Source organism: Carettochelys insculpta, chromosome 2, assembly GCF_033958435.1.
Source record: "Carettochelys insculpta isolate YL-2023 chromosome 2, ASM3395843v1, whole genome shotgun sequence".
NCBI lineage: Eukaryota > Metazoa > Chordata > Testudines > Carettochelyidae > Carettochelys > Carettochelys insculpta.
In genome coordinates, this window is record NC_134138.1 from 1,922,507 (window position 1) to 1,949,645 (window position 27,139).

General features: G+C 62.5%; 1 protein-coding gene across 2 annotated transcripts; it reads left to right on the forward strand.

Moving 5' to 3' along the window:
* The first annotated feature begins 371 nt into the window (after positions 1-371).
* LOC142008364 (sphingomyelin phosphodiesterase 5-like) lies at positions 372-26,879 on the forward strand. 2 transcript variants are annotated; one of them, XM_074985546.1, is made up of 8 exons: positions 372-422; positions 10,124-11,086; positions 12,360-12,432; positions 21,197-21,337; positions 22,027-22,116; positions 22,356-22,419; positions 23,043-23,199; positions 25,326-26,879. In XM_074985546.1, exons 2-8 carry the CDS (start codon positions 10,217-10,219, stop codon positions 25,419-25,421), a joined length of 1,491 nt encoding a protein of 496 aa, XP_074841647.1. In that variant the 5' UTR covers positions 372-422; positions 10,124-10,216; the 3' UTR covers positions 25,422-26,879. The 2 variants fall into 2 exon arrangements, with proteins under 2 accessions (XP_074841647.1, XP_074841646.1); XM_074985545.1 differs by lacking the exon at positions 372-422 and adding an exon at positions 8,372-8,509.
* The last annotated feature ends 260 nt before the right edge of the window (positions 26,880-27,139 follow it).

Below are 27,139 nucleotides of genomic sequence, written 5' to 3' on the forward strand. Positions count from 1 at the left end.
GGGGGCAGAGCCCGTGACCTGGACACCTGCCTTCAGCTGTACCAAGGGACTCTGTAATCACAGGCAGCCTGGAAGCAGGACCTGTTAGGCAGCCGACCACAGGGCGTTCCAGACAGGTGGGGTGAGCAGGAGTCCAAACACGCCTACAGCAAGGAGGTGCGTCTGCAGCAGGCAGGTGTCATGGGGCGGCTCCCAGGGGCAGGATTAAGACACTGATTGTTCCGGCCACCCACCAGCCTGGTGGCAGAGACTTTTCGTCAGCTGAGTTTCAGAAGCTCTGTTGCACAGAGCCCAGCACTTTCCACTTCCTGGGCCGGAACTGCCGGCTGCTCACAACTCTGCCCAAGAACAGGAAGGTGTCCCCGCCGCGGGCAGCCTGCACGGCCCGAGCCCCACAGCGAGGAACCCAGCGGGAAGCCGAGGTGAGAGCTGTCACGCAGCTTTGGCTGGCGCAGGAGTAAGGAGATAGGCAGCCCGCAGCAGGAGCTTGTCAGGACGCGCCACGTTCCTCTGCAAGCCTGGGCGGCGGTGGGCTGCTTGTAATCAGATGGGGGTTCTGGGCATGGCTGAGGGACCCAAACCAGACCACGGGGCCCTTCCTCCCAGGTTGGTGCCTTATGGCAGTGCCCACACTCTGGGCTCCTCCCCTCCCAGGGAACCCCCCTACCCACCTTGCCAGCCATCAGCTAGGGCAAATCGCTGCAGCCGGAAGATGCTCTCAGGCCAGCATTTTCTCGGGGAATAGCGGTGAGGCAGGGGCAGAGCAGAGCAGGTGCTGGAAGGAGGGTGTGAAAACTGATCTCGGGGAACAAAAAGGCTCTTCCAGTCCCCCAGCACCGGTTTCTACCTTTGAATCTTTCCCCAAATCCTGCTCTTGGCAATGGTTTGGAATCACAGGGTTAATTCCCAGAAAGGGTGAGAGAAGTTCAAGGGCTCAAATGCACACACGCTGCCTGCACAGGCACCTGCTCCGGACGCCAGGGTCCTCTCCCTTCAGCCCTGCGTCCTCCCCTCCCAGGCAGGCTGGGTCTCCTGCTCACCAGGTCGCGAGGGTCCCCCATCTCCAGGGCCCAGCTGCTAGATGAGGTAACGCCGTGTCCTCGGCACCAGCCAACCCTTCTCGCTCCCCTTGTTAAACATGTAGCCATAGGGAAACTGAGGGGTGCACCCTGCGCTCGCCCTTAGGAAAGCTCCCACTGCACCACCCCGTGCTGTGATATGAGGAGATGGACATGGGGGCTCAGCACCATGTGAGCTGCACCCAGTGCCCCTCCCGGGAGGTGGCTGGTGGGTGTTGGGCCTGGCGCCAAGGTGCTAACGGGGCGGCTGTCCCAGCACAGGGACATCCCGAGGGTGAGGAAATGGGAGAGCACACAGCCTGAAGCAGCCAGCCAGAGTGAGCCCTGGGGGACCCGAGGGGAGCAGCACAGATGTGGTGGACGTGGGGTGAAGGACCCTGGCACACCCAGGGCCTGGTTGGGCAGGGATGGCCAGACAGCCAGGCTGTGGCTGAGCTCCCAGGAGGACTGGGGTGCCCGGGGCAGAAGGGAATGGCCCTGATCAGCCAGAGAGAGGCTGCATGAGCCCCAGCGACTACGCACGTGTAAAATTATGAGGAGTTCTGGGCCCAGCAGAGGGAACCATTCCTGGGTGAATTGCTTAGAGCCGGGTCACTTACCACCCAGGCTGGGATTTCCTTCTCCAACCCAGCCAGCCACGGCAGCACCTCTGCCAGCCCCACTGGCCGGCCAGACGCTGCACAAGCAAACCCACAGGCTGCCCAGCTGCTCCTAACGCCCAAACCCGCAGCCAGGCGAGAGGCTGTGAAAGCCTCTTTCACCAGCGCCATGCGGCTTTGTCCAGCCCAAAAAGGGACCAGCCCTGTCCCCACGTCAAAAACAGGGAAGTCTTGTGGCACCTTATAGATCAACAGATATTTTGGAGCATAAACTTTGGGCAGAGACCCGCTTTGTCAGATGCCTGCATAAGTATCAGAGGGCGCATCTGATGAAGCAGGACTTTGTCCACAAATCCCTTATGCTCCAAAATATCCGTTGGTCTATAAGGTGCTGTAATGGAGTTCAGGAATCCCCCAGGCTCTGCACCCGTCCGCAGGCAGGAGTGACTCTCACTCGGCAGGAGACCAGCAGGTTCATTAGCCGACAGGACACAGCATCGTACAGAGGAGTCAGTGCAGCCGGCAGAGACAGCCAGTCCCATCCATGCTGGGGAGAGGAGGCCCCGAGGGGACCCCCAGAGCCGGGACCTTGCCCCCTCCTTGGTCTCTCTCTCTCCCAGCCCAGACTCTCTGCTTCCAACTCCCAGTTCCCATTCACGCCCCTCAGGCTCCACCTCCCCCTTTGTCTGCAGCCCAGAGGTGTCAGCTGGTCACCAGGTTACCCTCAGCAGGAGCCCCACACCCTCTGTGAGCCCCATACACACACACACACTCTTTCACTCACTCCATCACATCTCTCCCCCCTTCCAGACTGAACTGAGGGGGGTCACTCAGCCGGTGACCTGGGGAAGTTCAGGGCCCTCCCCATGTGATCGGGCATCGGCTGTACCCTCGGTGCTCCCCTTGATGTGCAGCACCTCCACGTCGTAATCCTGCTGGGGGAGGCTCCACGTCAGGAGCTTGGTCTCGGCCCTTTTCATGTGATGCAGCCGGGCAAGTCCCTTTAGGTCCCTCAGGTTGGTTGGTCTCCCTGCTTCGGTCTCCAGTCCATCAGCCACATTCTCAAGTCAGGCAGGCAGAGCCCATACAGCTGCTGCAGCACCACCAGGTCAAACAGCTCCTCTCTGGTCTGGGCCCTGCCCTGTCTGACCACCAGTCCACACAGCTGCTCCAGCCAATGTCTGGAATTCAGTTACAGTCCAGTAAAGGAAGGTACAAATGCTTCCACCCTTGGCATCTAGCCAGACCACCAAAATGGTTGTGTGCCTCAGTTTCCCCTTCCATGCCACACAATAGGTTTGGAATGTTCCTCCTCATGTGAGAGGTTTCAAGTCTAGTTACAGGGAACAGCGGTGACACTTCAGAATTACAAACTGCTCCCACATACAATTCATGCTTCTACATCAATGTCATCATGTCACATGGCTCTTTCCAAACATTCAGTACATGGTACAATTCTACAGCTTCTGGTAGCAGCACCCACTGGTTACAGCCATCGGTGTGAGTAACAAGAACAAACCCATTGCACTTCTACGTTTACGTTGCTCTTTGGTAGACCACAACCTTTGTGTAACATCCTTGAGAATCTGGCCTTTTGGGGCGAAATGGCTGAGGCCTTTCTCTGCACCATCAAGTTCTAATCTTCCCCCTTGCCCCGTGGGGTGGAAATCTGATCTCTCTGGCTGTGCCCTCCCTTCTAACAAGAGCTGGGCCATTGCTGATCCTCAGGAAGGCCTCCTCCTCCCAGCCAGTCTGGAAATTTGCAAACCAAGCTGCTTTCTGAAAGTTGTTTTGTGAGTCCCAGATGCAGAATCCACCTGGAGGGATCCCTCTTCATCCCTTACTGGCCCACCAGTCCCACAGCTCCTTTGTCCTTCCACCCCCAACTTCTGCCTCCCCCATGGAATTAGAAGTGGGTCCATCACAAGAATACAAGTGTTCCCAGCACCTGGAGAGTGGGAATTGCTGGTGCTCTCCTGCAAGCGACCTGCAACAGACCACACTCCTGGTATGCTGCTCACACCCAGTCACTCGGTTCCGACAGGGCTGCTCACGTTCCCTCAGTTTCCACTTTCCCTGGACCACTTCCCATCTGGGCTTCAGCTGCACTCAGATCCAGCTCTGGGATCTTGGCCCCATCTCGAGCCCCCACAGGCTCAGACAAAGGATTCACTTCCCCAGAAGCAGAGAGAATCTTTCTTGCACCAAGGACCAGTGTCCTTATCAGGGATACCACTGCCCATCCCAGAGCCATTCCCTCTGTTCCAGCCCCCATGGCTGGGTTCATAGTCATACCTGGAATGCTCCTTCCTGGTTCCCTCTCCAGCCACCCCAGGCTGGGGAATCCTCCTCAGACAATGGACTAGTTTCCTGTTGGCACCTTTTCCAAATGCAGGCTCTGCTCTCTCCCCAGGCTGCTGCTGCTGTTCAGCACAGACAGACAATGGGAGACACTTTCTCCTTTGTCCCAGCCCTCCGGCTGGTCTCCACACACACACAGAAGGTGAAGCAGCTTCTCTCACAGACAACTCGCCATTCCCAGTGGATCAGCTGCACAGACACACAAGCACCTTCCTCAGCCCAGGCCTGGAAAACTCTTCGCAGGTCTGTCTTGGCCACTAGTAGATGATGGGTTGGAATCGCTCCTTCCCTCCTTGAGCTGTGGCAGGCCACTCGGTTCAGAGCTCCAGGCAGTCCAGGGTTCCCTGCCCTGATCTGGGCTCAACCCTGCAGGAGTTTCCTTAACCCTCAGCTCTGCCACTGCACATCCACGCTGCCTTGTCCAGCTCCTTTAATCTCGATTCAGTTTCCAGGTGCTGCCACTTCACAGCGGAGTTGCTCAGCGTGGTTGCAGGCTCTCAGGCTGATGCCCTCTGCACCCCACGATTCCTGGAAGAATCCCTTCAGTGTGCCAGGCTCCTTGTGGGTCACAAGCTCCCCGGGGTTAGGCCGTAGGCCCCTCCGCCTTCTGGGACCAACTCCAACAGACTCCCAGGAGTAACCCCTCCCCGGGTGTGACACCCCTTCTCGAGGACCACGACCGCAATTGTTCAGGTTCAGCCACGGGCCTCTCTGCCTTGGGGAACTGCTCCTCACTGCCTGTCAGCACATCTGGGTCTCACTGGCCCCACTTCTTCCTCCTGGGCTCCCGTCACTTACTGCTGGATGCTCCATCCTCGGGGTGCAGAACATCCCACCACTAACACCAGTGTGATGGGGTTCAGGGGTCCCCAGGCTCTGCACCCCGGCTGCAGGCAGGAGTGACTCTCACTCAGCAGAACAGTGGGTTTATTAGCTGACAGGACACAGCGTTGTACAGAGGAGTCAGTGCAGCCGGCAGAGACAGCCAGTCCAGTCCGTGCTGGAGAGAGGAGGCCCCGAGGGGCCCCCAGAGCCGGGGCCTGGCCCCCTCCTTTGTCTCTCTCCCAGCCCAGACTAACTGCTTCCAACTCCCAGTTCCAATTCAAACCCCTCAGGCTCCACCTCCCCCTTTGTCTGCAGCCCAGAGGTGTCACCTGGGCACCAGGTTACCCCCAGCAGGAGCACCACTCCCTGTGAGCCCCCCACCCCCCACATATCTCCCACTACATCACAGGTGCCACAGGACTTCTCTTTTTTTTCACACACAACCATGGCACAGACATACAAGTAGCACAGCCAGCCCCGGGGCACTCCCAGCTTTCAGTAGGCAGCTCATTTAGCCCCCGGCACAAGATTTGGTGCAAATTTAACATGGTGATCGCAGAAATGGTTTTCAGCTTTCATTTAAAAGTCCAGTAACAACAGCACACCTCTGCCTCACCCGCTGTCTGGGGACCCCGCCAAGGGAGGCTCGGCCTGGCCGGCACAGATGCAGCACATAGAGGGATGTGCCTGGGGATGGACAGACAGAACTTGGGGAACGGCCGGGTAGATGAGGCTGTGTGGGAGTGGATGGATGGACTGACAGAAGGGGTGCCACAAGACAGATGGACAGAGAAGGGGTGTGTGGGGGCGGATGGTGTGATGGGGTTCTGGGGTCCCCCAAGCTCTGCACCCTGTCCGCAGGCAGGAGAGTCTCTCACTCAGCAGGAGAACAGTGGGTTTATTAGCCGACAGGACACAGCATCGTTCAGAGGAGTCAGTGCAGCCGGCAGAGACAGCCAGTCCAATCCATGTTGGGGAGAGGAGGCCCCGAGGGGCCCCCAGAGCTGGGGCCTGGCCCCCTCCTTTGTCTCTCTCTCCCAGCCCAGACTAACTGCTTCCAACTCCCAGTTCCAATTCAAACCCCTCAGGCTCCACCTCCTCCTTTGTCTGCAGTACAAAGGTGTTACCTGGTCGTCAGGGTTACCCTCAGCAGGAGCCCCACACCCTCTGTGAGCCACACACACACACAGGTATCCCCCACTCCATCACAGATGGACAGACAGAAGGGGCGTGGGGGGGCGGATGGACAGAGAAGGGGCGTGTGGGGCGGATGGACAGACAGAAGGGGTGTGGGGGATATATGGACAGAGAAGGGGGATTTGGGGGCGGATTGACAGACAGAAGGGGTGCCGCGGGACGGATGGACAGAGAAGGGGTGTGTGGGGTGGATGGACAGAGAAGGGGCGTGTGGGGTGGATGGACAGACAGAAGGGGTGCCGCGGGATGGATGGACAGAGGAGGGGCGTGTGGGGCGGATGGAAAGACAGAAGAGGTGCCGCGGGATGGATGGACAGAGAAGGGGCGTGTGGGGCGGATGGACAGACAGAAGGAGTGCCGTGGGACGGATGGACAGAGAAGGGGCGTGTGGGGTGGATGGACAGACAGAAGAGGTGCCGTGGGACGGGTGGACGGAGAAGGGGCGTGTGGGGCGGATGGACAGACAGAAGGGGTGCCGCGGGACAGGTGGACGGAGAAGGGGCGTGTGGGGCGGATGGACAGAGGGGTGAAGGGGATCGATGGGCTGTAAGGGGCACACGGCCAGGGCAGGCAGACAGACAGATGGCTGTGCTATGAAAGGACGGCTTTCCTGCTTGCCCCCCTGTGCTCTGGGTGCCCGCAGGTGCCCTGGCCTGGTGGGTGCTGGCTGCATTCTCCCAGAGTCACTGGTGGTCACCAACCGACACTCTCGCAGCTGCCTGGTGGGCCCAGCTGCATCTGCCCGGGCGCGGCAGCCGGACCCGGGGACTGGGCAGGTGCCACGTCCTGTTGGTAGTGAAGTGGGTGCTCACTGGGGACATTCACACCCTTCTGAAGGTGCGTGATGCCCCTGGACCCGCCAGGTGGTGGGTGGCCCTGGGTGCAGGCGAGTGAGTCTGGGGGGACGCGCTGCAGATGGTCCCACTGGGCAGCCCAGGGTGGTTTTTCTCCCTAGCTGTTAACGCCGCAGGGCCCAGCCCTGGTGCCTGTGGCCCAGCTGGTGTGAGAACAGGGCTGTCGGCCAGATGTGCTTTCCTGCGAGCCCCTGTGCAAGGCACCCCCCAGCCCAGCGACCCTCGGCTCTCGCGCCCCTCCCAGCTGGGTGAGCGTGTCCGCCAGGGCCTGGGCACAGCCCCAAGAGCCTCCTGCACCTGGGGAACCAGCCAGCGCCAGCTGCGCCTACCTGGCCCCCCGCCCTGGGTTAACCCCGTCCTGTGCCACCCCGAGGAACCAGCCCAGGCCGCTCACTGCTCACATCCCCCCCATCGCCTGCCCGGCTCTGCACAGCCTGCACGTGTTCCTCCTCTGAACCGAGAGGCCACCGCACTGGAGCCGCAGTTCAGGAGTTCCTATTCCCACGGCGCGGCCTGGCCCTGGCAGGAAGGATGTCCTGGGGGGGGCGGAATGAGGATCCAGGAGAGCTCAGCTGCAAAGCTGCACTGGGGCAGAACCGGGGTGCAGCAGGGCCCTGCCGCTGGCCAAGGGGTACCACCCTGCACTGCACACACCCAGGCCTGTCCTGCCCCCCGCCGCCCCCTCCACCTGTCCCCAAAGCCAGCCCCAGAGCTGTGTGCCAAGCAATGGCGAGGCCACCCCGAGACCAGGGCACTGGTGGGTGACTGGGGGTGCACAGAACCCCTGGGGGGAGGGGAATTGAGGCACACAGAGACCCCAGTGGGGGAGGGGAATTGGGGCACACAGTCACTCTGGCAGGGGAAAGGAACTGGAGGTACACGGAACCCCTGGAAGGGGCAGGGGAAGTGGGGCACACAGAGACCCCAGTGGGGGAGGGGAATTGGGGCACACAGACACTCTGGCAGGGGAGAGGAACACTGAACCCCAGGAAGGGGCAGGGGACGTGGGGCACACAGAGACCCCAGTGGGGGAGGGGAATTGGGGCACACAGACACTCTGGCAGGGGAGAGGAACACTGAACCCCAGGAAGGGGCAGGGGACGTGGGGCACACAGAGACCCCAGTGGGGGAGGGGAATTGGGGCACACAGACACTCTGGCAGGGGAGAGGAACACTGAACCCCAGGAAGGGGCAGGGGACGTGGGGCACACAGAGACCCCAGTGGGGGAGGGGAATTGGGGCACACAGACACTCTGGCAGGGGAGAGGAACACTGAACCCCAGTGGGGCAGGGGACGTGGGGCACGCAGGCAGAGCCAAGAGGCCGGGGGGTTGGGGTCCCCGGCCTGCTCGCGCCCCCAGCCCCTCTGCGGCTCCTTTAAGCCCGGGAGGGCGGTGGCCTGCGGCCAGGTAGCAGCAGCTGCTTTCGCTTTCGGCTCGGCGCAGCGCGGCGCGGCGGCGGGTCCCGGCCGCGCTCCGTGAGGGGTCCGGGGTGCGGGCGAGGGCCCGGCCCGGCGGCTGCTTCTCAGGGCAGCCAATGGGGAGCGTCGGGAGGGGGAAAAGGCACCCCAAAGTCACACTGCGCGGGAACCCAGGTGACACCCCCCCGCTCTAACCACTAGGCACCCCTCCCTCCCCCCTGCTGTAACCACTAGCCCCCTCCCAGCTCTAACCACTAGGCACCCCTCCCTCCCGCAACCACTAGGTACCCCCCCACTCTAACCACTAGGCACCCCTCCCTCCCCCCTGCTCTAACCACTAAGCAGCCCCCCTGCTCTAACCACTAGGCACCCCCCACTCTAACCACTAGGCACCCCTCCCTCCCCCAACCACTAGGCACCCCCACTCTAACCACTAGGCACCCCTCCCTCCCCCCAACCACTAGGCACCCCCCCACTCTAACCACTAGGCCCCCTCCCCCCCCAACCACTAGGCCCCCCTTCCTCCGCGCTAACCGCTAGGCACCCCTCCCCCCTGCTGTACCCACTAGGCCCCTCCCCACCCTCCCCTCTAACCACTAGGCATCCCTCCCTCTGTTCTCGGCACCCCTCCCCACCCCCCCCCAACCATTAGGCACCCTCTCTTCCCCCCCAACCTCTAGGCACTACCCCCCCCACTCTAACCACTAGGCCCCCTCCCTCCCCCCAACCACTAGGCACCCCTTCCTCCGCGCTAACCGCTAGGCACCCTTCCCCCCGCTGTACCCACTGGGCCCCTCCCCACCCTCCCCTCTAACCACTAGACCCCCTCCCCCTGCTCTAGGCACCCCTCCCCACCCCCCCCGCTCTAACCACTAGGCTCCCCTCCACTCCACTCTTAACCACTAGGCACTCCTCCCCTCCCCCTCACTCTAAGCACAAGGCACCCTCCCCAACTCTAACCACTAAGCCACCCGCCCCACTCTAACCACTACGCACCCCTTCCGTCGCAGGCCCTGCTCTAACCAGTAGGCACCACTCCCCATGGACAGAACCCAGGAGTGTGGGATCCCTGCTCCCCATTGGTGCTACCACTGACTCAGCCCCTGAAATGATGCGCTGGGGGGCAGCCCCTGAGCCGGGGCAGCCGGCCCCAGGGGAGGGTGCTGGAGCAGGGCCAGTGTGAGGAAGGGCAGGGGAGGTCCCAGCTGCACTGCGGTGCCGGGAGAACGGGGAGGTGCGGACGGTGGGGTGCAGGGTGCCCGGCTGGCGGGAGTCCAGGCCAGGACCCGGGCCGGGCGCAGGCGCGGGCGAGGGAGGTTGGCCGCCCCCGTGAGTGCCGGCTGCCCTGTGGAGTGGGGGAGGGAGATGCGCGCCGGCCCTGTCGGCACAGAGCGGGACCAGGCAGCAGCACCATCCTCAGCGCTGGGGTCCTGGGCCTGCCGCATCCCCTGCAGAGCTTGCCCGGGCCTTCGTGCCGGCGCCGGCCTGGGGTGAGCAGGAGGCGGCGCACGCGCCGTCCGGGCGGTGGGGTCATCTCAGGCTGCAGTGGCTGCTGCCCTCTGCTCCTGGGAGCTGCTGCCAGGCCTGGCCAGGGTGCCTGGCCGGCTGCTGGCCTGTGACCCCTCTCCTCCAGCCCTGGCGAGCTGCAGGGCCATACGGGCTCCTCTGCCCCCAGCCTGGCCAGGCCCACCCCAGGGACCAGCAGGGCCAGGTGCCCACGTCCAAAGCAGCCTCTGCGCCAGCCCGGCTGATGCCCGGCACTGACCTCTGCCCATTCTCTCCCCTCAGCTCTCCGCTGGCACGCGGCCGGCCGGGATCCGCCCGCCCCGCAGAGCCCCGGCGTGGCAGTGACGCCCGGGCCCCCCGCCGGCGCCGCGCAGCATGGTCCTGCGGGAGTCCCCTTTCCCCAGCCGGCTCCTGAGCGGCCTGAACAGCCTGGGCCAGCTGCTGCTCTTCCCCAGCTACTGGGCGGCTGACGGCCTCCTGGACCTGCAGGAGCTCACGGCTCGGACGCGGCAGGGCCAGCGCTGCAGGTGCCGCCTGCTGCGGGTGCCGCTCATGGGCCTTGCGCTGCTCCTGCTGTTCCTCCTGGCTGTGCCAGCCGCCCTCCTGGGCCTGGTGCTCTGGTGTCCCCTGCAGGCCGCCCGCCGGCCCTTCGCCTACAAGCACACCCGGCTCTCGCGCCGCCCGGCGGGCTGGGAGCTGCCAGGCCAGCGCCAGGGCCAGGCCTTCAGCTTCGTCAGCGCCAACGTCTGCCTCCTGCCCAGCGGCCTGGCCAAGTGCAGCAACCTGGGGCAGACGCAGCAGCGCGCGGCCCGCATCGGCCAGCTCATCGCCCAGGGGGAGGCCGCCACCAAGTACGGGGCCGTGGCCTGCAGCCCCCCGCGGCCAGGCCCAGCTGCTCCCTGCCCGGACGCCAGCAGCGTGGCCATCGAGGTGCCTGATGGGGAGCCTGGGGCCGGGCTCGGGGAGATCGTTGCCTCCTTCCCGCCGGCGGCAGACTTCCTGTGCCTGCAGGAGGTGTTCGACCTGCGGGCAGCCGCCCGCCTCTGCCGCCCGCTGAGCCTGGCCTACGAGCACATCCTCTACGACGTGGGCGTCTACGGGCTGCCCAGCTGCCGCGCCCTCAAGATCTTCAACAGCGGCCTGCTCCTGGCCAGCCGCTACCCCGTGCTGGCCGCCCAGTACTACTGCTACCCCAACGGCTCCGGCGAGGACACCCTGGCGGCCAAGGGGCTGCTCTGCGTGCAGGTGAGGAGTTGCCCTGTGGCTGGGGGCCTGGCCCGGCCTCTGCCCAGCAGCTGGAGGGTGGCGAGGGGCACTGCCTGCGGCTGCTGTGTGCCTCCAACGGGGACGGCTGGCCGGAGGCAGGACTGGGCGGCACCAGAGCCGAGAGCCGGGGGCCGGAAGTGGGGACTCCTGGCATCTCTCCCCAGCTCTGCCCTGGGCGCTCCACGTGACCCTGGCCACGTCCCGGCCTCCCAGCTGTGGGGAGGGGCAACCCGATCCGAACCCTCGTGCCCACATGTGCACCCGTCAGCAGGAGTTGGTGTGCAGGGGAGTGGTCACCCTGGCGCCCCTGTGCCCCAAGCTGGGACCCTGCCTGCCCCCTCGGACCACGGCTGCTTCCCAGCAGCCGCTGCCTGTGTCTGCCCCAACCCCAGGCTCCGGGGGAGCAGGGCTGTGGGCTGGGCTCCCAGCAGCGGGTGTTGGGAGTAGTCCCCCCTGCAGTGACCCTGCTCAGTCATGTGGAGTGTCCCCGCCCCAGGAGCCCCAGCTGGGGATGGGGCGTGTGCAGCCCAGCAGCGCAGGCAGGGACCTGGGCCTGGCTTTGGGACCAGCAGAGCCCTGGGCAAGTGGCTGGGGCTGGCAGGTTGGCCACAGGGGGCTCCGCCCCGAGCATGGCCTGCTGGGCACCTGGCCCGGGTGCCCCCTAGCCCCTCGCTCCCCCTTGTTCAGGCCTGGAAACGCCTGGCCCCAGGGACCCCAGCCTGGGATAGGACTTGCCATGTTTGTCCAGAGAGCTGGGAACAGCCCCTGGTGGGCACCTGGCCTGGAGCAGCCTCCCGGCAGGTGAAGAGGTGAGGAGGTTGCGCGCTCCCAGCCTGCCGGGGGTGCAGAGAGGGGCTGTGCCACAGGGAGAACCAGCTCGCGCTGTGAGCCATTTCGCCTCCCCCACCAGGGGCTCCGTGTCCCCCCAGTCCCGGGGCTCTCTCGCCATCGCTTGGCGCACAGCTCTGGCGGGGAGTGGGGCAGGACAGGGCTGGGCGTGTGCAGTGCAGGGGGTACCCCTTGGCCAGCAGCGGGGCCCTGCTACGCCCCGGCTCGGGCCCCAGGGAATGGGGGCAAGTCCAGGGCACATGTGGGGTGGCGGGTGGGGGGGTCTGTGAACCAGGGGGTCGCCTCCCCCCAGCTCCCTGCCATGCCCTGCAGTGAGCCTGATGCTGACTCTCCTGCCCCACGGTGCTGGCTGTCGCCCGGCCCCCTCCGGCGGGTAACGGGCAGTGTTCTCTGTGCGCCTTAGGTGCAGCTGGGGGCCGCGCAAGGGCAAAGGATTGTGGGATACCTGAACTGCACGCACCTGCATGCTCCAGCTGGTGAGTCAGGGCTCGGGCTGCACCCCAGCGGGGCGGGAAGGGGGAGACCAGCCCTCGCAGCATCCCCCCCCCAGTTCTCCTCCAGCCCCAAACCCTCTGTGCAGTGCCCTGCAGCTACCCCACGGCCCCCTCCGTGTCCCTCCCATGGCCCCCTCCCCAAGAGTCTGCAGCCGCTGCACCCCAACCCGTCCCAGCCCCCAACCATCCCAGAGCCTCACCCCCTTACCTAACCCCCCAAGAGCCTACACCCCAACATGTCCCAGCCCCCAACCCCCCCAGAGCCCCACCCCTCACCCCTCTACCCAACCCCCCAAGAGCCTGCACCCCTGCACCCCAACTCATCCCAGCCCTCAAACTTACCCCAGAGCCCCACCCCTCACCCCCATACCCAACCCCCCGCAAGAGCCTGCATCCCCTGCACCCCAACCCTTCCCAGCCCTCAAACTTACCCCAGAGCCCCACCCCTCACCCCCGTACCCAACCCCCCAAGAGCCTGCACCCCCTGCACCCCAACTCATCCCAGCCCTCAAACTTACCCCAGAGCCCCACCCCTCACCCCTCTACCCAACCCCCCAAGAGCCTGCACCCCAACCCATCCCAGCCCTCAAACTTACCCCAGAGCCCCACCCCCACCCCTGTACCCAACCCCCCAAGAGCCTGCACCCCCTGCACCCCAACTCATCCCAGCCCTCAAACTTACCCCAGAGCCCCACCTCTTGCCCCCATACCCAACCCCCCCAAGAGCCTGCATCCCCTGCACCCCAACCCTTCCCAGACCTCAAACTTACCCCAGAGCCTTACCCCTCCCCCAATACCCAACCCCCCAGAAATCTGCACCCCCTGCACCCCAAACCCCGCCAGAGTCCTGGGCAGGTGGTCGGTGCTGACTGGTCACCTCCAGGAGCCACTGGGGGCAGGAAAAGCAGCAATGCCCCCCGCCCCCGCCCCCGCCCCCCCAGCTGGCGGCAGAGCCCCAGGAGCAGCTCGGCTGCAGGCGGAACCGGGTGGGCAGGGCAGCCAAGCAGGTGGTGCCGGCTGTAAGTGCGCACGCTCTGCTCCCCCGCTGGGAGAAGTGCTTGGCAGTCTGGCTCCAGCCCCTGGGGCTGGTTTGGCCCCCTCCCCCGCAGGGCCGTGGCTTTGCGCACCCGAGGTGCCATCGCCTGCAGCAGGGCCCCGAGTGTCCCGCACCCCCCACAGCGGGGCAGAAAGTGCAGCCCCAACGACTTTGCCAGCTGGGCACCAGCAAGTTCCCATCCCTGAGCAGCAGCTCCGTCGCCCATCCCGCCACCCCCCCGCCGTGGGGCTGGGACCTGGGAGGGCCGTGAGGTCGCCCTGGGTAGAAGCAGCCCTGCGGAAGCCTGCGGCCGTGGCTTTTCGGAGGCCCACGGCCCCGCTGAGAGGCCGCGCTGCGTGGCTTGCTGGGGTGCTGGGGGTCTCCATGCCCCTGCAGCTCGTCACCTTTCGGGGCCCCCACCCAGTTCCTGAGCATGCAGCTGCTCAGCTTCTGAGGGGCGGGAGCATCCGGCGCCCCCTCCTGGAGCGGGCAACCTGCTTCCAGCTGCCCAGGCCTCCAGCAGCGCTGCCCCTCGTCAGTCGCCTCTCCTGGGGGCTCCACAGACCCCCCCACTTGCGAGGCTTCAGACAGAGGGGCACTACCACTCCATCTGCCCATTCCTTCGTAGGGGGCTGCCAGCCCTGGCCCCCAGCTCCTCTAACCCAGCCTGGGGAAGGCTCCCGAGGGCGAGAGCTGGGCAAAGCCACCGCCTGGCTGCCCGTGGACACCAGGTCCCCGCTCACACACAGGGCATGTGCAAGGGTCTCACAGATTCCCCCCGCCCTGTCCTGCTGCTAACAGCCAAGGGCAGTGGGGCAGGACGGCGTTTCTGGGCACAGCTAGAGAAATCAATCCAGGTACCTTTGCTTAAAATCCGGGCCACTCACAGCCCCAGGCTGGGATTCCCTTCTCACCAGGGCAAATCCAACCAGCCTCAACAGCACCTCTGCCAGCCCCACTGGCCAGCCAGAAGCCACACAAGCAAACCCACCGACCTCCCAGCTGCTGCACCAGCCCAGACCAGCAACCCCCAACTTCAGGTGAGAGGCTCTTAAGCCTGTTTCACCAACACCACACAGATTCCTCCAGATCCCAACAGGCCCAGCCCCAGGCCCTGGGCAATATATACTTGGATCTTACTCAAAACAACACACTCACCCATCCTTTAGATCTAATATTTAAGGGTTTATAATAAAAAGGAAAGAACAGGATTAGAGATAAGAATTGTTAAAGCAAAACTTTACGTGCGTCAGTCATAGCTACTGACACAGCCAGAGGTGTTATTGGCTGATTCTTGAAAGTCTCTGAAAGTTCATTTCAGGTTTACATAGATTCAGTCACTGGAGCAGTATAGATCCAGACTGGTGGGGTCCACTTGCTGCCATAAGGACTCTTGGAGACCAAAAGACAAAAGGTCCAAGATGGACCCTGCTAAGTCCACACCATTGCTCTCAAGAAAGATGCGGAGAAATTCGAGGTCCCTTCCAGTCCTAGTGTCCTACGATTCTCTCTTGTTCATGTATCTTTTGTTCAGAGACAAAGGCCCTTCTCCTGCCCTCCTTCAGCTTAACTTCTGTGCCAGGAAAAATAATGGAGCAGGTGATTAAAGAAATCATCTGCAAGCACTTGGAAGGTGGTAAGGTGATAGGGAACAGCCAGCATGGATTTGTAAAGAACAAATCGCGTCAAACCAATCTGATAGCTTTCTTTGGTAGGATAACGAGCCTTGTGGATAGGGGAGAAGCTGTAGATGTGATATACCTAGACTTTAGTAAAGCATTTGATACGGTCTCACATGATATTCTTATAAAAAAAACTAGGCAAATACAATTTAGATGAGGCTACTGTAAGGTGGGTGCATAACTGGCTGGATAACCGTACCCAGAGAGTAGTTCTTAATGGTGCTCAATCCTGCTGGAAAAGTATAACAAGTGGGGTTCCGCAGGGGTCTGTGTTAGGACCGGTTCTGTTCAACGTCTTCATCAACGATTTAGATATTGGCATAGAAAGTACGCTTATGAAGTTTGCAGATGATACCAAGCAGGGAGGGGCTGCAACTGCTTTGGAGAACAGGGTCCTAATTCAAAATGATCTGGACAAATTGGAGAAATGGGCTGAGGTAACCAGGGTGAAGTTTAATAAGGACAAATGCAAAGTGTTCTATGATTCCCACAGTCCCTTAAGGATCCGCCCCCACCTGACTCAGGGGGGCTGTTGTGGGAAACTGCCATTGGATGAACCCCAGGAGACAGTCTCCAATTGCTGAGCTGGACCCGTTTTCATAGAATCATAGAACACTAGGACTGGAAGGGACCTCGAGAGGCCATCGAGTCCAGCCCCCTGCCCCAGTGGCAGGACCAAGTACTGTCTAACCCACCCCTGACAGACACTTATCTAACCTGCTCTTAAATATCTCCAGAGACGGAGATTCCACAACCTCCCTCGGCAATTTATTCCACTGTTTGACCACCCTGACAGTTAGGAACTTTTTCCTAATGTCCAACCTAAACCTCCCTTGCTGCAGTTTAAGCCCATTGCCTCTTGTTCTATCCTCAGAGGCCAAAAAGAACAAGTTTTCTCCCTCCTCCTTATGACACCTTTTTAGGTACCTGAAAACCGCTATCATGTCACCCCTCAATCTTCTCTTTTCCAAGCTAAACAAGCTCAAAAGGCACCTTCACAGGTTAGCAAGTCCCATTCCCTTCGCTCAGAGCAGGACCTACCCGCAGCAGATTTTTTTTGGAATGTATTTGCCCCAGACAGCCCCCTCAGGGACGGGGCTCACAACTTGGGGTTTAGTAGGCAAATGTGCAAACCACTGAGCTATAGAGAGCTCCAGTCCTTTGGCTCAGTTCAGGTCACTTGACCAGTAGGTGACAAGTATCAGCAAGGGAACCATGTTAGTCTGTATCTTCAAGAACAACAAGCAGTGCTGTGCCACCTTCCAGACTAACAGGTATTTTGGAGCATGAGCTTTCGTGGGCAAAGACCCACTTCATCAGATGCGTGAGGTGCGGGGGGTTTCAGAGGAGTATTTGAAGAGGGGTCCCAGTAAGAGGGAGGGCCAGAGCTGACAAGGTCTGTTCAGTCAGGGTGGAAATGGCCCATTATCAGTAGTATGTATCGAAAGAGAAAAAACACGTCAGCTCAGACAGGGGGATGTGGCGCATTCTCAGCATCTAACATGGAGATGTGAACACCCACAGCAGAGGAGTCGCTTGCCTAAGGTGTGAGCCACTCCCAGTCTCTGGTTAATCCTTGCTTGATGGAGTCAAATTTGCAAATAAATTGCAGCTCAGAGATTTCTCTCTCCATTTCATTTCTGAAATGTTTTGTTTCAGGACTGTCACCCTTAAATCTGCCACTGAGTGTCCAGGGAGATTGAACTGTTCCCCCACAGGCTTCTGTACATCACCGTTCCTGATGTCTGATTTATGTCCATCCATTCTTTTACGGAGAGACTGTCCAGTCTGGCCAATGTAAATTGCAGTGGGGCATTGCTGGCACATGATGGCATATGTTATATTGGTAGCTGTGCAGGTAAAGGAGCCCCTGATGGTGTGGTTGATGTTAGGGCCTGTGATGATGTCACTGGCGTAGATATGTGAGCAGAGTTGGCAGCAAGGGCTGTTGCAGGGGCTGGTTCCAGGCCTAGAGCCACTGGTTTGTGATTTGTAGTGGCTGGTGAGGATTTGTTTCAGGTTGTTGGGCTGTCTGTAGGCGAGGACAGGCCTGCCTCCCCAGGGCTGTGAGTGAAGGATCATTGTTCAGGGTGGGTTGCAGATCACTGATGATGAGCTGGAGAGGCCTTAGTTGGGGTCTGTGTGTGATGGTCAGTGGTGTTCTCTTGTTTTCCTTGCGAGGCCTGTCTTGTAGCAGGTGGCTTCTGGGTACCCGTCTGGCTCTGTCAATCTCTTTCCTCACTTCCTTAGGTGGGTATTGTAGTTTGAGGAAAGCTTGGTAAAGGTCTTGTAGATGTTTGTCTCTGTGTGATGGATCAGAGCAAATACGGTTGTACCTTAGTGCCTGGCTGTAAACGATGGATCATATAGTGGGCCCTGGATGGAAGCTGGAGGCATGTAGATAAGCATAGTGGTCCATGTGGTACCTTCCCACCTGTGGGTCAATGCACTGTTCCATGTCATGTTGGAAGTATTCCTTGAGTTGGAGCCAGCAAAAGAAGGCTTCTGGATCACCGCAGAACTACATCAAGTTTGTGGGGGTCGTGGGAAGAACGAGAGTCTCCGAGATAGGACAGACAGATCTCTGTCCGCATCTGTGCAAGTTTTTTCATGAGGTTGATGGATTTTCCTGCACCTCCTCCCGCGCCTGCCCTCTGACAGCTCCCCACAGGTATCCCCCAGCTACAGTACAAGAAAAAGAAGTCCTCATGGACTCCCCCAGTGGTCGGAATGACAAACTGGACGTATACCTACAGTGCCTCCACCGGCGTGCGCAGGCAGAAATTGGGGAAAAGCGGCATCGCTTACCCCACAGCCTGAGCCGTGCAGAACACAATGCCAGCAGCAGCCTCAGAAACAACTCTGACACTGAACAGCACCGAAGGGTCCTGTGGCACCTTACAGACTAACAGAAAAGTTTTGAGCATGAGCTTTTGTGAGCACAGACTCACTTCATCAGATGCTGGTCTTGGAAATCTGCAGGGCCAGGTATAAATAAGCCAGAGCAAGGGTGGGGATAACAAGGTTAGCTCAGTCAGCAAGGGTGAGGCTTACTACCAGCAGTTGATCTGGAGGTGTGAACACCAAGGGAGGGGAAGCTGCTTCTGTATTTAGCCAGCCATTCGCAGTCTTTGTTTAAGCCAGAGCTGAGGGTGTCAAATTTGCAGATGAATTGTAGCTCAGAAATTTCTCTTTGGAGTCTGGTCCTGAAATTTCTTTGCTGTAGGATAGCTACTTTTAAGTCTGCTACTGTGTGGCCTGGGAGATTGAAGTGCTCTCCTACGGGTTTTTGCATATTGCCATTTCTGATGTCTGATTTGTGTGCGTTTATGCTTTTACTTAGAGACTGTCCAGTTTGTCCGATGTATATAGCAGAGGGGCATTGCTGGCACATGATGGCATAAGTCATCCAAGAGGCTGGCAAGGGAGGTGCTGTTGGCATCATGAATAGGACAGACTACCAAAAGGAGGCTGCCAGGCAACTCTCCAATACCACATTCTACAAGCCTGTCCCAGGATCCCACTGAGGAATACACAGAGAAACTACAGCATCTGCTCAAGGGCCTCCCTATAGAAACACAGGAACAGATTTACACAGACACACCCATTGAACCCCAACCAGGTTTATTCTATTCTGCTGCTAGGAACAAGGGGATTTCCAAGTTCCCGGGGTCCTTTTGAAAAGGACCCCTGTCTGGACAAGCCACGCAGCAGCAAAGAGCGGCAATTTCGAAGAGCCACAGCCGCCGGCATGCTAATGAGGTGCTGAATATGCATTTCAGTGCCTCACTAGTAATCTTCAAAAGGGCCGTTTCGAAGATTTGGGCAAGTGTAGACGTAGCCAGTAACTCTAAACCTGGAACCAATCCCTACAACAAACCTCGCTGCCAACTCTGCTCACATACCTACACCAGTGACATCATCACAGGACCCAACGTCAGCCACACCATCAGGGGCTCCTTTACCTGCACAGCTACCAATATAACATATGCCATCATGTGCCAGCCTTGCCCCACTGCAATTTACATTGGCCAAGCTGGACAGTCTCTCCATAAAAGAATCAATGGACATAAATCCGACATCAGGAAGGGTAACATGTAGGGGACCACTTCAATCTCCCTGGACACTCAGTAACGGATTTAAAAGTAAAAGTCCTAAAACAAAAACATTTCGAAAACCAAATGGAGAGAGAAATCTCTGCGCTGTAATTTATCTGCAAATTTGACTCCATCAACCAAGGATTAAACAGAGACTGGGAGTGTCTGGCCCCTTCCAAAAGCAGCTTCTCTGCTCTGGGTGTTAACGTCTCCACTTTAGATTCTGACAATGGGCCACATCCCCCTGTCTGATCTGACTTGGTTTTTCCTCTTTTGATACATACTACTGATAATGGGCCATTTCCACCCTGACTGAACAGACCTGGATAGCTCTGGCCCTCCCCTTTACTGGGACCCCACTCTTTAAATACCCCTCTGAAACCCCCCACCCCACTCATGCATCTGACCAAGTGGGTCTTTGCCCACGAAAGCTTATGCTCCAAACTATCTGTTAGCCTATAAGGTGCCACAGGACTGCTTGTTGTTGACTGGGGGCTGCATCCCATTGACTGACCATAGTCCATTCATTCTGCAGGGGCTGAGTTCCCACCTCCCATGGTGACGCTTAGCACACGAAGTGTCAGAGGGGGAGCCGAGTTGGTCTGTATCTTCAAAACCAACAAGAAGGCCCGTGGCACCTTATAGACTAACAAGATTTCATGGGCAAAGACCCGCTTCATCAGCTGCATCTGACCAAGCGGGTTTTTGCCCACGAAAGCTCATGCTCCAAAATGCCTGTTCGTCTGCCAGGTGCCCCAGGACTGCTTGTGGTTTTAGCGCACAAACTTTTTCTAACAGCGAAAATCGAGAACTTGACCTGCACTCCTGACACGCACACGCAAGTGGCACACACGGATTCAGGGCATCATCAGCGTTCACTAGACACCTCACACGCCCCCCCCCCCCAGCATGATGTGTGGGGCCAATATTCATACGCCAGATGGGGTGTTAAGGTGGCTCCCCTCCCCCCGGGAGCAATGCGGTCACACAACAGGTGTGCTGTGCTGGGCGGTCCCTGCCCCTCCAGGGCCGGCTCTCCAGCTCAGGCAGGGAGCTGAGAAGGACCCGCCGCTCGCAGGGTGCCATGGGCGCTCCGCTCCCAGCCCAGCACGCGCTGCAGCCTCCCTCGCACAGCAGGGCGTGACAGGGGCCCCTTCTCAGCTGGGACCTGGCGCTGCAAACCCACTGGCGCACGGAGAGTCTGTGCCTGGGAGCCCCCCACCCCCTAAAGCACAGCCCCTCCCCCAGCCTGCCCCAACCCTGGACCATGGACACCCCCCCGCCCCACCCCAGAGCCCCACCCTGCCCCACCCTGCTCCAGGAACAGGGCTCCCCTAGAGCGCTGCTCTGAAGGCAGAGGGAGGCTGGTGCCGAGAGCAGCGAGCAGCTGGGGAGCAGGCAGGGCCCTCAGGGTGGAGAGAAAATTGGCCACCTGCTAACAGCCCTGTGTCCCCCGAGTCAAGACACAGACCCGCTGCAACTAGCTCACCGTGGGGCACCGGGATCTGCGGCTGAGCGATCCCCAAGTGGGAGCCCCACGAGTGGATTCGGGGCACAGACCTGCTGTGACCAGCTCACCGTGGGGCGCCGGGCTCCATGGCTGGGTGATTCCCCAAGGGGGAGCCCCTCGGGGGTGGATTCGGGGTGCAGCTGCTAACAGCCCTGTGTCCCCCCCAGCCGATGCGCAGACCTGCTGCAACCAGCTCACTGTGGGGCTCCAGGCTCTGCGGCTGGGCAATTCCCAAGGGGGAGCCCCACGGGTGGATTCGGGGTGCAGCTGCTAACAGCCCTGTGTCCCCCCCAGCCGATGCGCAGGCCCGCTGCGACCAGCTCACCATGGCGCTCCAGGCTGTGCGGCTGGGCAATTCCCAAGGGGGAGCCCCACGGGTAGATTCGGGGTGCAGCTGCTAACAGCCCTGTGTCCCCCCCAGCCGATGCGCAGACCCGCTGCGACCAGCTCACCATGGCGCTCTTCTGGGTGCAGCTGTTCCAGGACACCCATGCACAGCCCGGGGACGTTGTCGCCTTCGACGTGTTCTGCGGGGACCTCAACTTTGACAACTGCTCCGCGGGTGGGGCCTGGCCCGGGGGCATTGGCGGGGGTGGCGCTCTGGTCCCTCGGGCGTGACCCCTTCAGCAGCTGCCCTGGGAGTCACACGCTTGCCCACGGCAGGCCTGGGGCTGGCTGGCTGGTCCCAGCTCCGGGGTCCCTGCAGCGAAGCTGGACCTGGGGGCCGGGCCCTGCAGGGCAGGAGGCTATGGAGCATCTGCAGCCCCAGGCAGCCCTTGGCCTGGCCCCTGAGCCCAGAAATGAACATCCGTGGGCAAGGCCGGGGCCACACCGGCTCTTCCTGCCCCCCACAGAGGAGTCAGCCCTGCACAAGCGGCTCCCTCCCTGCTCCAACCACCCCACAGGGGCTGTCCCGGCCCCCAGCCACTCCACCCCGCCAGCCGGCCTCCTGGCCTTGGGATGTCTGCCATCTCCCATGACCCCGTTGAGCTGGATTTACTCCAGCTGGTTAATTACCAACCCCCATAACAAGAGACACCCCCCCCATGTCCCTGCTCACCTCCAGAGCCTCACAAGGTAAAGGGAAACTGAGGCACACACCAGCATCAGCAACGCTCCAGACAGTTCCCACGTGCTCAGGCGAGGAGAGGCGGGGCAGGGGAGGGGGCGGTGCCGTGCAGAGGGCGGGGCTGTGGGGGGCAGGAGAGGGGCAGGGGCAGGAGGCCCATTCACCCAGCCAGCTCTTTCCAGGGGACTCCTTGGAGCAGAGCCACGACCTGTTCCAGCAGTACCAGGACCCCTGCCGAGTGAGGCCCAGGCAGGACCAGCCCTGGGCCATAGGTATGTGCCTGGCCGCTCCAGCCCAGCTGCCCTGTCTCAGCTCTGCCGAGGGGCGGCCAGCTGGGCCTGCAGCCAAATGCCGGGTCCCCAATGCTCGCGGGGGCCAGACCCCAGGGGAGCTGTCGGGGGTCCAAGGCCCTACTAGGCTGCACCCCATCCCCACCTCGCATACCCCTTGCTCCCCGTGGGGCAGGACTGGCGGGGTGTGGAGCAGGGACTAACGCCCCCCCCGTCCACAGGCACGCTGCTCAACTACCTGCAGATCCACGCACAGGCCCTGGCCACCCCCCAGCACATGAAACGGTATCGGCTCGCCCCGCCTGGGGGAGGGGTACGGGAGGGTCTGGAGCGCCGGGGTATGGGGGGGGGGGGGTATGGGGGTCTGATGTGCTGGGGGATGAGGGGAGGGGTACGGGGGGGGGGATGCTGTGTGGTCTGGAGCACCAGGGGATTGGGGGAGGGGGTGCAGGGGTCTGATGCGCTGGGGGATGGGGGGGGGGGGTCTGGAGTGCCGGGGGAGGGGGGATTCTGTGTGGTCTGGAGCGCCAGGGGATTGGGGGAGGGGGTACAGGGGTCTGATGTGCTGGGGGATGAGGGGAGGGGTAAAGGGGGGGTCTGGAGTGCCGGGGGAGGGGGGATGCTGTGTGGTCTGGAGCGCCAGGGGATTGGGGGAGGGGGTGCAGGGGTCTGATGCGCTGGGGGATGGGGGGGGGTCTGGAGTGCCGGGGGAGGGGGGATGCTGTGTGGTCTGGAGCGCCAGGGGATTGGGGGGGGTCTGATGCGCTGGGGGATGAGGGGAGGGGTAAAGGGGGGGTCTGGAGTGCCGGGGGGGTCTCTGTGGGCAGCTCCCCACCTGTGCACCCCTTGCACAGCCCTGCACCCCCTCCGGTGCCCACCCTGTGACAGCTCCCCACGTGCACCCCCAGGGAGCTGGAGCACGAGGAGGGCAGGCACAGGTGCCTGGCAGGTCCCATCCTGGCGGATGGCCGCCCTGACCCATCGGCAGAGGGGAGCCCCTGGAAGGGGCGCCGCATCGACTACATCCTGTACCGTGAGCGCCCCAACCCCATCGGCCTGACCACAGTGAGTGCCCCCCAACCCGGGGCAGCCCCTGGGCCCCAGGGAGCAATGGGCAGGCCCCCGACCCAAGGGTGCAGCAAGCTCTCAGCCAGGGCTCTGGGCCCAGGGGAGTTGGGTTCAGGCAGGAGCCTAGCTCTGGGGCCAGCCCGACTCAGGAGCCCCGGAGCTGGGGAGGGGCTGGCGCTGGGGAGCGGGTGGTGCTGGGGGCTGGCGCTGGGGAGCGGGTGGTGCTGGGAGCTGGGGCTGGGGAGGGGCTGGCGCTGGGGGATGGCGCTGGGGAGCGGGTGGTGCTGGGAGCTGGGGCTGGGGAGGGGCTGGCGCTGGGGGATGGCGCTGGGGAGCGGGTGGTGCTGGGGGCTGGCGCTGGGGAGCGGGTGGTGCTGGGGGCTGGCGCTGGGGAGGGGCTGGAGCTGGGGCTGGTGTTGGGGAGCAGGTGGTGCTGGGAGCTGGCGCTGGGGAGGGGCTGGTGCTGGGGAGGGGCTGGTGCTGGGGAGCGGGTGGTGCTGGGGAGCAGGTAGTGCTGGGAGCTGGGGCTGGGGAGGGGCTGGCGCTGGGGAGCGGGTGGTGCTGGGGGCTGGCGCTGGGGAGGGGCTGGAGCTGGGGCTGGTGTTGGGGAGCAGGTGGTGCTGGGAGCTGGCGCTGGGGAGGGGCTGGTGCTGGGAGCTGGGGCTGGGGAGGGGCTGGTGCTGGGGAGGGGGCTGGTGCTGGAGGCTGGCGCTGGAGAGGGGATGGCGCTGGGGGCTGGGGCTGGCGTTGGGGAGCTGGTGGTGCTGGAGGCTGGTGCTGGGGAGGGGCTGGTGCTGGGGAGGGGGCTGGTGGTGCAGGCTGGCGCTGGGGAGGGGATGGCGCTGGGGGCTGGGGCTGGCTTTGGGGAGCCGGTGGTGCTGGGGAGGGGCTGGCACTGGGGAGCCAGTGGTGCTGGGAGCTGACGCTGGGGAGGGGATGGCGCTGGGGGCTGGGGCTGGCTTTGGGGAGCCGGTGGTGCTGGAGGCTGGTGCTGGGGAGGGGCTGGCGCTGTGGAGCTGGTGGTGCAGGCTGGCGCTGGGGAGGAGCTGGTGCTGGGGAGCCGGTGGTGCTGGGGGACGGCAGCGGCTGGGGCTGGAGGCTGGTGCTGGGGAGGGGCTGGTGCTGGGAGCTGGCGCTGGGGAGGGGATGGCGCTGGGGGCTGGGGCTGGCTTTGGGGAGCTGGTGGTGCTGGAGAGGGGATGGTGCTGGGAGCTGGCGCTGGGGGGGGAATGGTGCTGGGAGCTGGGAGCTGGTGCTGGGGAGCCGGTCGTGCTGGGGGCTGGTGGGGCGGCAGAGGCTGGGGCTGGAGGCTGGTGCTGGGAGCTGGCGCTGGGGAGGGGATGGCGCTGGGGGCTGGGACTGGCTTTGGGGAGCCAGTGGTGCTGGAGGCTGGTGCTGGGGAGGGGCTGGCACTGGGGAGCCGGTGGTGCTGGGAGCTGACGCTGGGGAGGGGATGGCGCTGGGGAGCCAGTGGTGCTGGGAGCTGACGCTGGGGAGGGGATGGTGCTGGGGGCTGGGGCTGGCTTTGGGGAGCCGGTGGTGCTGGAGGCTGGTGCTGAGGAGGGGCTGGCGCTGGGGAGCCGGTGGTGCAGGCTGGCGCTGGGGAGGAGCTGGTGCTGGGGAGCCAGTGGTGCTGGGAGCTGGCGCTGGGGAGCCGGTGGTGCTGGGGGGCGGCAGAGGCTGGGGCTGGAGGCTGGTGCTGGGGAGCGGGTGGTGCCACTCAGTCAGGCACCCGGGGCCGTCGGTCTCCACGTCCCTCGGCCCTGCGGAGATCGCGGCAGCTCTCCGGCGCCGGGGCGGTGCCGAGGGGCCAGGCTGCAGGGGCTCGGCCTCACTGAAGTGCTGCTGGGTGGGAGTTCCGAAGGGTCCCGGCTCGGACTCCACCGCACTGCGTGAGGCTGGCTGGAGCTTCGGCCGCGCTCTGGGCCATTTCCCGCCCTGCACTGGGGGAAGGAGCCTGACCGTGGTCCAGAGGAGGCAGTGAGCTGTGTCAGTGCTCAGCGATGCCGCTGCACTGCTGGGGCTTAGCCAGGCCAGGATGCAGTGCATGCTGGGACCTGTAGTTTCAGGGCTGTGGGGGGTCTGCTGTGCTGCTGACACCGCTGTCCCATTGCTGTGCCCAGGAGGTGGAGAAGTTCTGGTTCATCACCCAGCTGGCCGGCTGCTCGGACCACCTGCCTGTGGGGCTGCGGCTGCTCCTGAAACCGGCAGCCCAGTGACAGCGGCACAGGTCAGCCTGGTGTGCCAGGGACATTCTGGGGACCACTGCTGACTGCACCGATTCAGGGCATCTGCCGTAGAGACTGGGCTGCTGACAGCCCGAGATGCAGGAGTCGGGGCGGTCCTCCGTTGTAAGGCACCAAACCTGTCACCCCGAGCACGGCTGTCACCACGCCGGCCAGCGAGAGGTCCCACCAGCAATTCCTCTGCACACTCCAGCCTCCCGTGGGCCCCAGCCCAGCCCCTCCTCGCACAGCTGACAGGCTATGGAACCAGCCTCACCACCGCCACACAGGTTCTTCCTGTCCCAAAGGACCAGCCACATCCCCAGGTCAACGTGCACCTCAGATCTTACCCAGCGAGCACGCTGGGCCCATCCGTCAGCATCCAGCACCCGCCGGCTTACAGGGAGAAAGAAAGGAAAGCGCCAACGGAATCAAACACACCCCCGCTGCCAAGGTCTCCGTTCAGGCTTGTAGCCGGATGGAATAATCCGCCGGCTTCACTGAAGTCTGTGGAGCACATGGGCCGCTGGGCCGGGTCCTTCAGTCCTTTGCTCAGAGCCCCCGCTCATGGCAAAGCTCCTCTGGAGGGGAGGAGCCGGCCTGGAGACACAGCGGAGGGTTCCCAGGGCCCTCTGTATCGCCTGGGCCATGCGCGGGGCTCCCGCTGCTCTCTGGAACAGTCTGTCCCACGCTGGAGTGTGTCACACGACCTGGCCACGCCTGACGCAGTCTGTACAGGTGGATGGCAGCGCTCCGGGCAGGGCTGAAGTCACCGGGTTGTGCCCTGCCCTGTCTTGTGCCCCTTTGCCTGTGTGCGCCTGTGCTCGTCCTGTGCACGGCGCTGGCTCTGCGCAGGTGGCCCAAGAGCCCGCCAAAGCTCACACAGTCAGCCCATCGTGGGCGGCACCAGGCCAGGGTTCTGGGCAGAGAAGGCCAATAACAGACCCGACCCACGCCACATACGCCCCCTTGGCAGCGGCCTGAGATCAGTCCGTGGCCAGCCACATCTCTGTGCCCGGGTACAGACAGGTCACCCATCGCTCCCAATGTGCCCGGGCCCCACCCGCTGACGGTGCTTAGGTACCAGCCTCCCTGGCACCTCGCGCTTCGCACCAAACATCCCCAGCCAGCGTGCTGTCATTGTCGCCCTTGTGCTGCCCGGGTCGCTGCGCCCTGTCAGCCGTGAGCGGTGGGGCACCGAGGGGCTGCTCCTCTCTGTCATAGCAGAGGTTTCTGGGGCACTTCTGAGAGGGCCAAATCAGAGCCAATTGCCTAGAGACAGGGTCACGTACAGCCCGGGGGTGGGGGGGCTCCACTCGAAGGCCCCCAGCCTGTCGCCTGGACCGTGGCTGTGCCCCACGCCGGCCGGCGCCTTGCATACCTCAGATCTTACCATACTGTGCCAGCTTTTAGAGCCTAAAATCTAAAGGTTTATTAATAAAAAGAAATCAGGGGAGAGTGAAATCGTTCACGCGCTCACGTGTCGCGCTGGTTCCCGCGCTCCTGGGGCTGGCTGCAGCAGGGGGCGATGAGCTGCCGTCTCGCGTCTCTGGCTCCATCCTTGTTGGGCCGGGGCAGCGATCCTGCCGGGCTCAGCTCGTGGCAGATGCTCCTGGAGTGACAAGGTGGAGGCGCTGCAGGGCCCCCCCGCCCACGAGGCGGGCGCCCCATTGTTCTCCCTGCGGGGAAGCTGTCACAGGGGCAGGTCACCT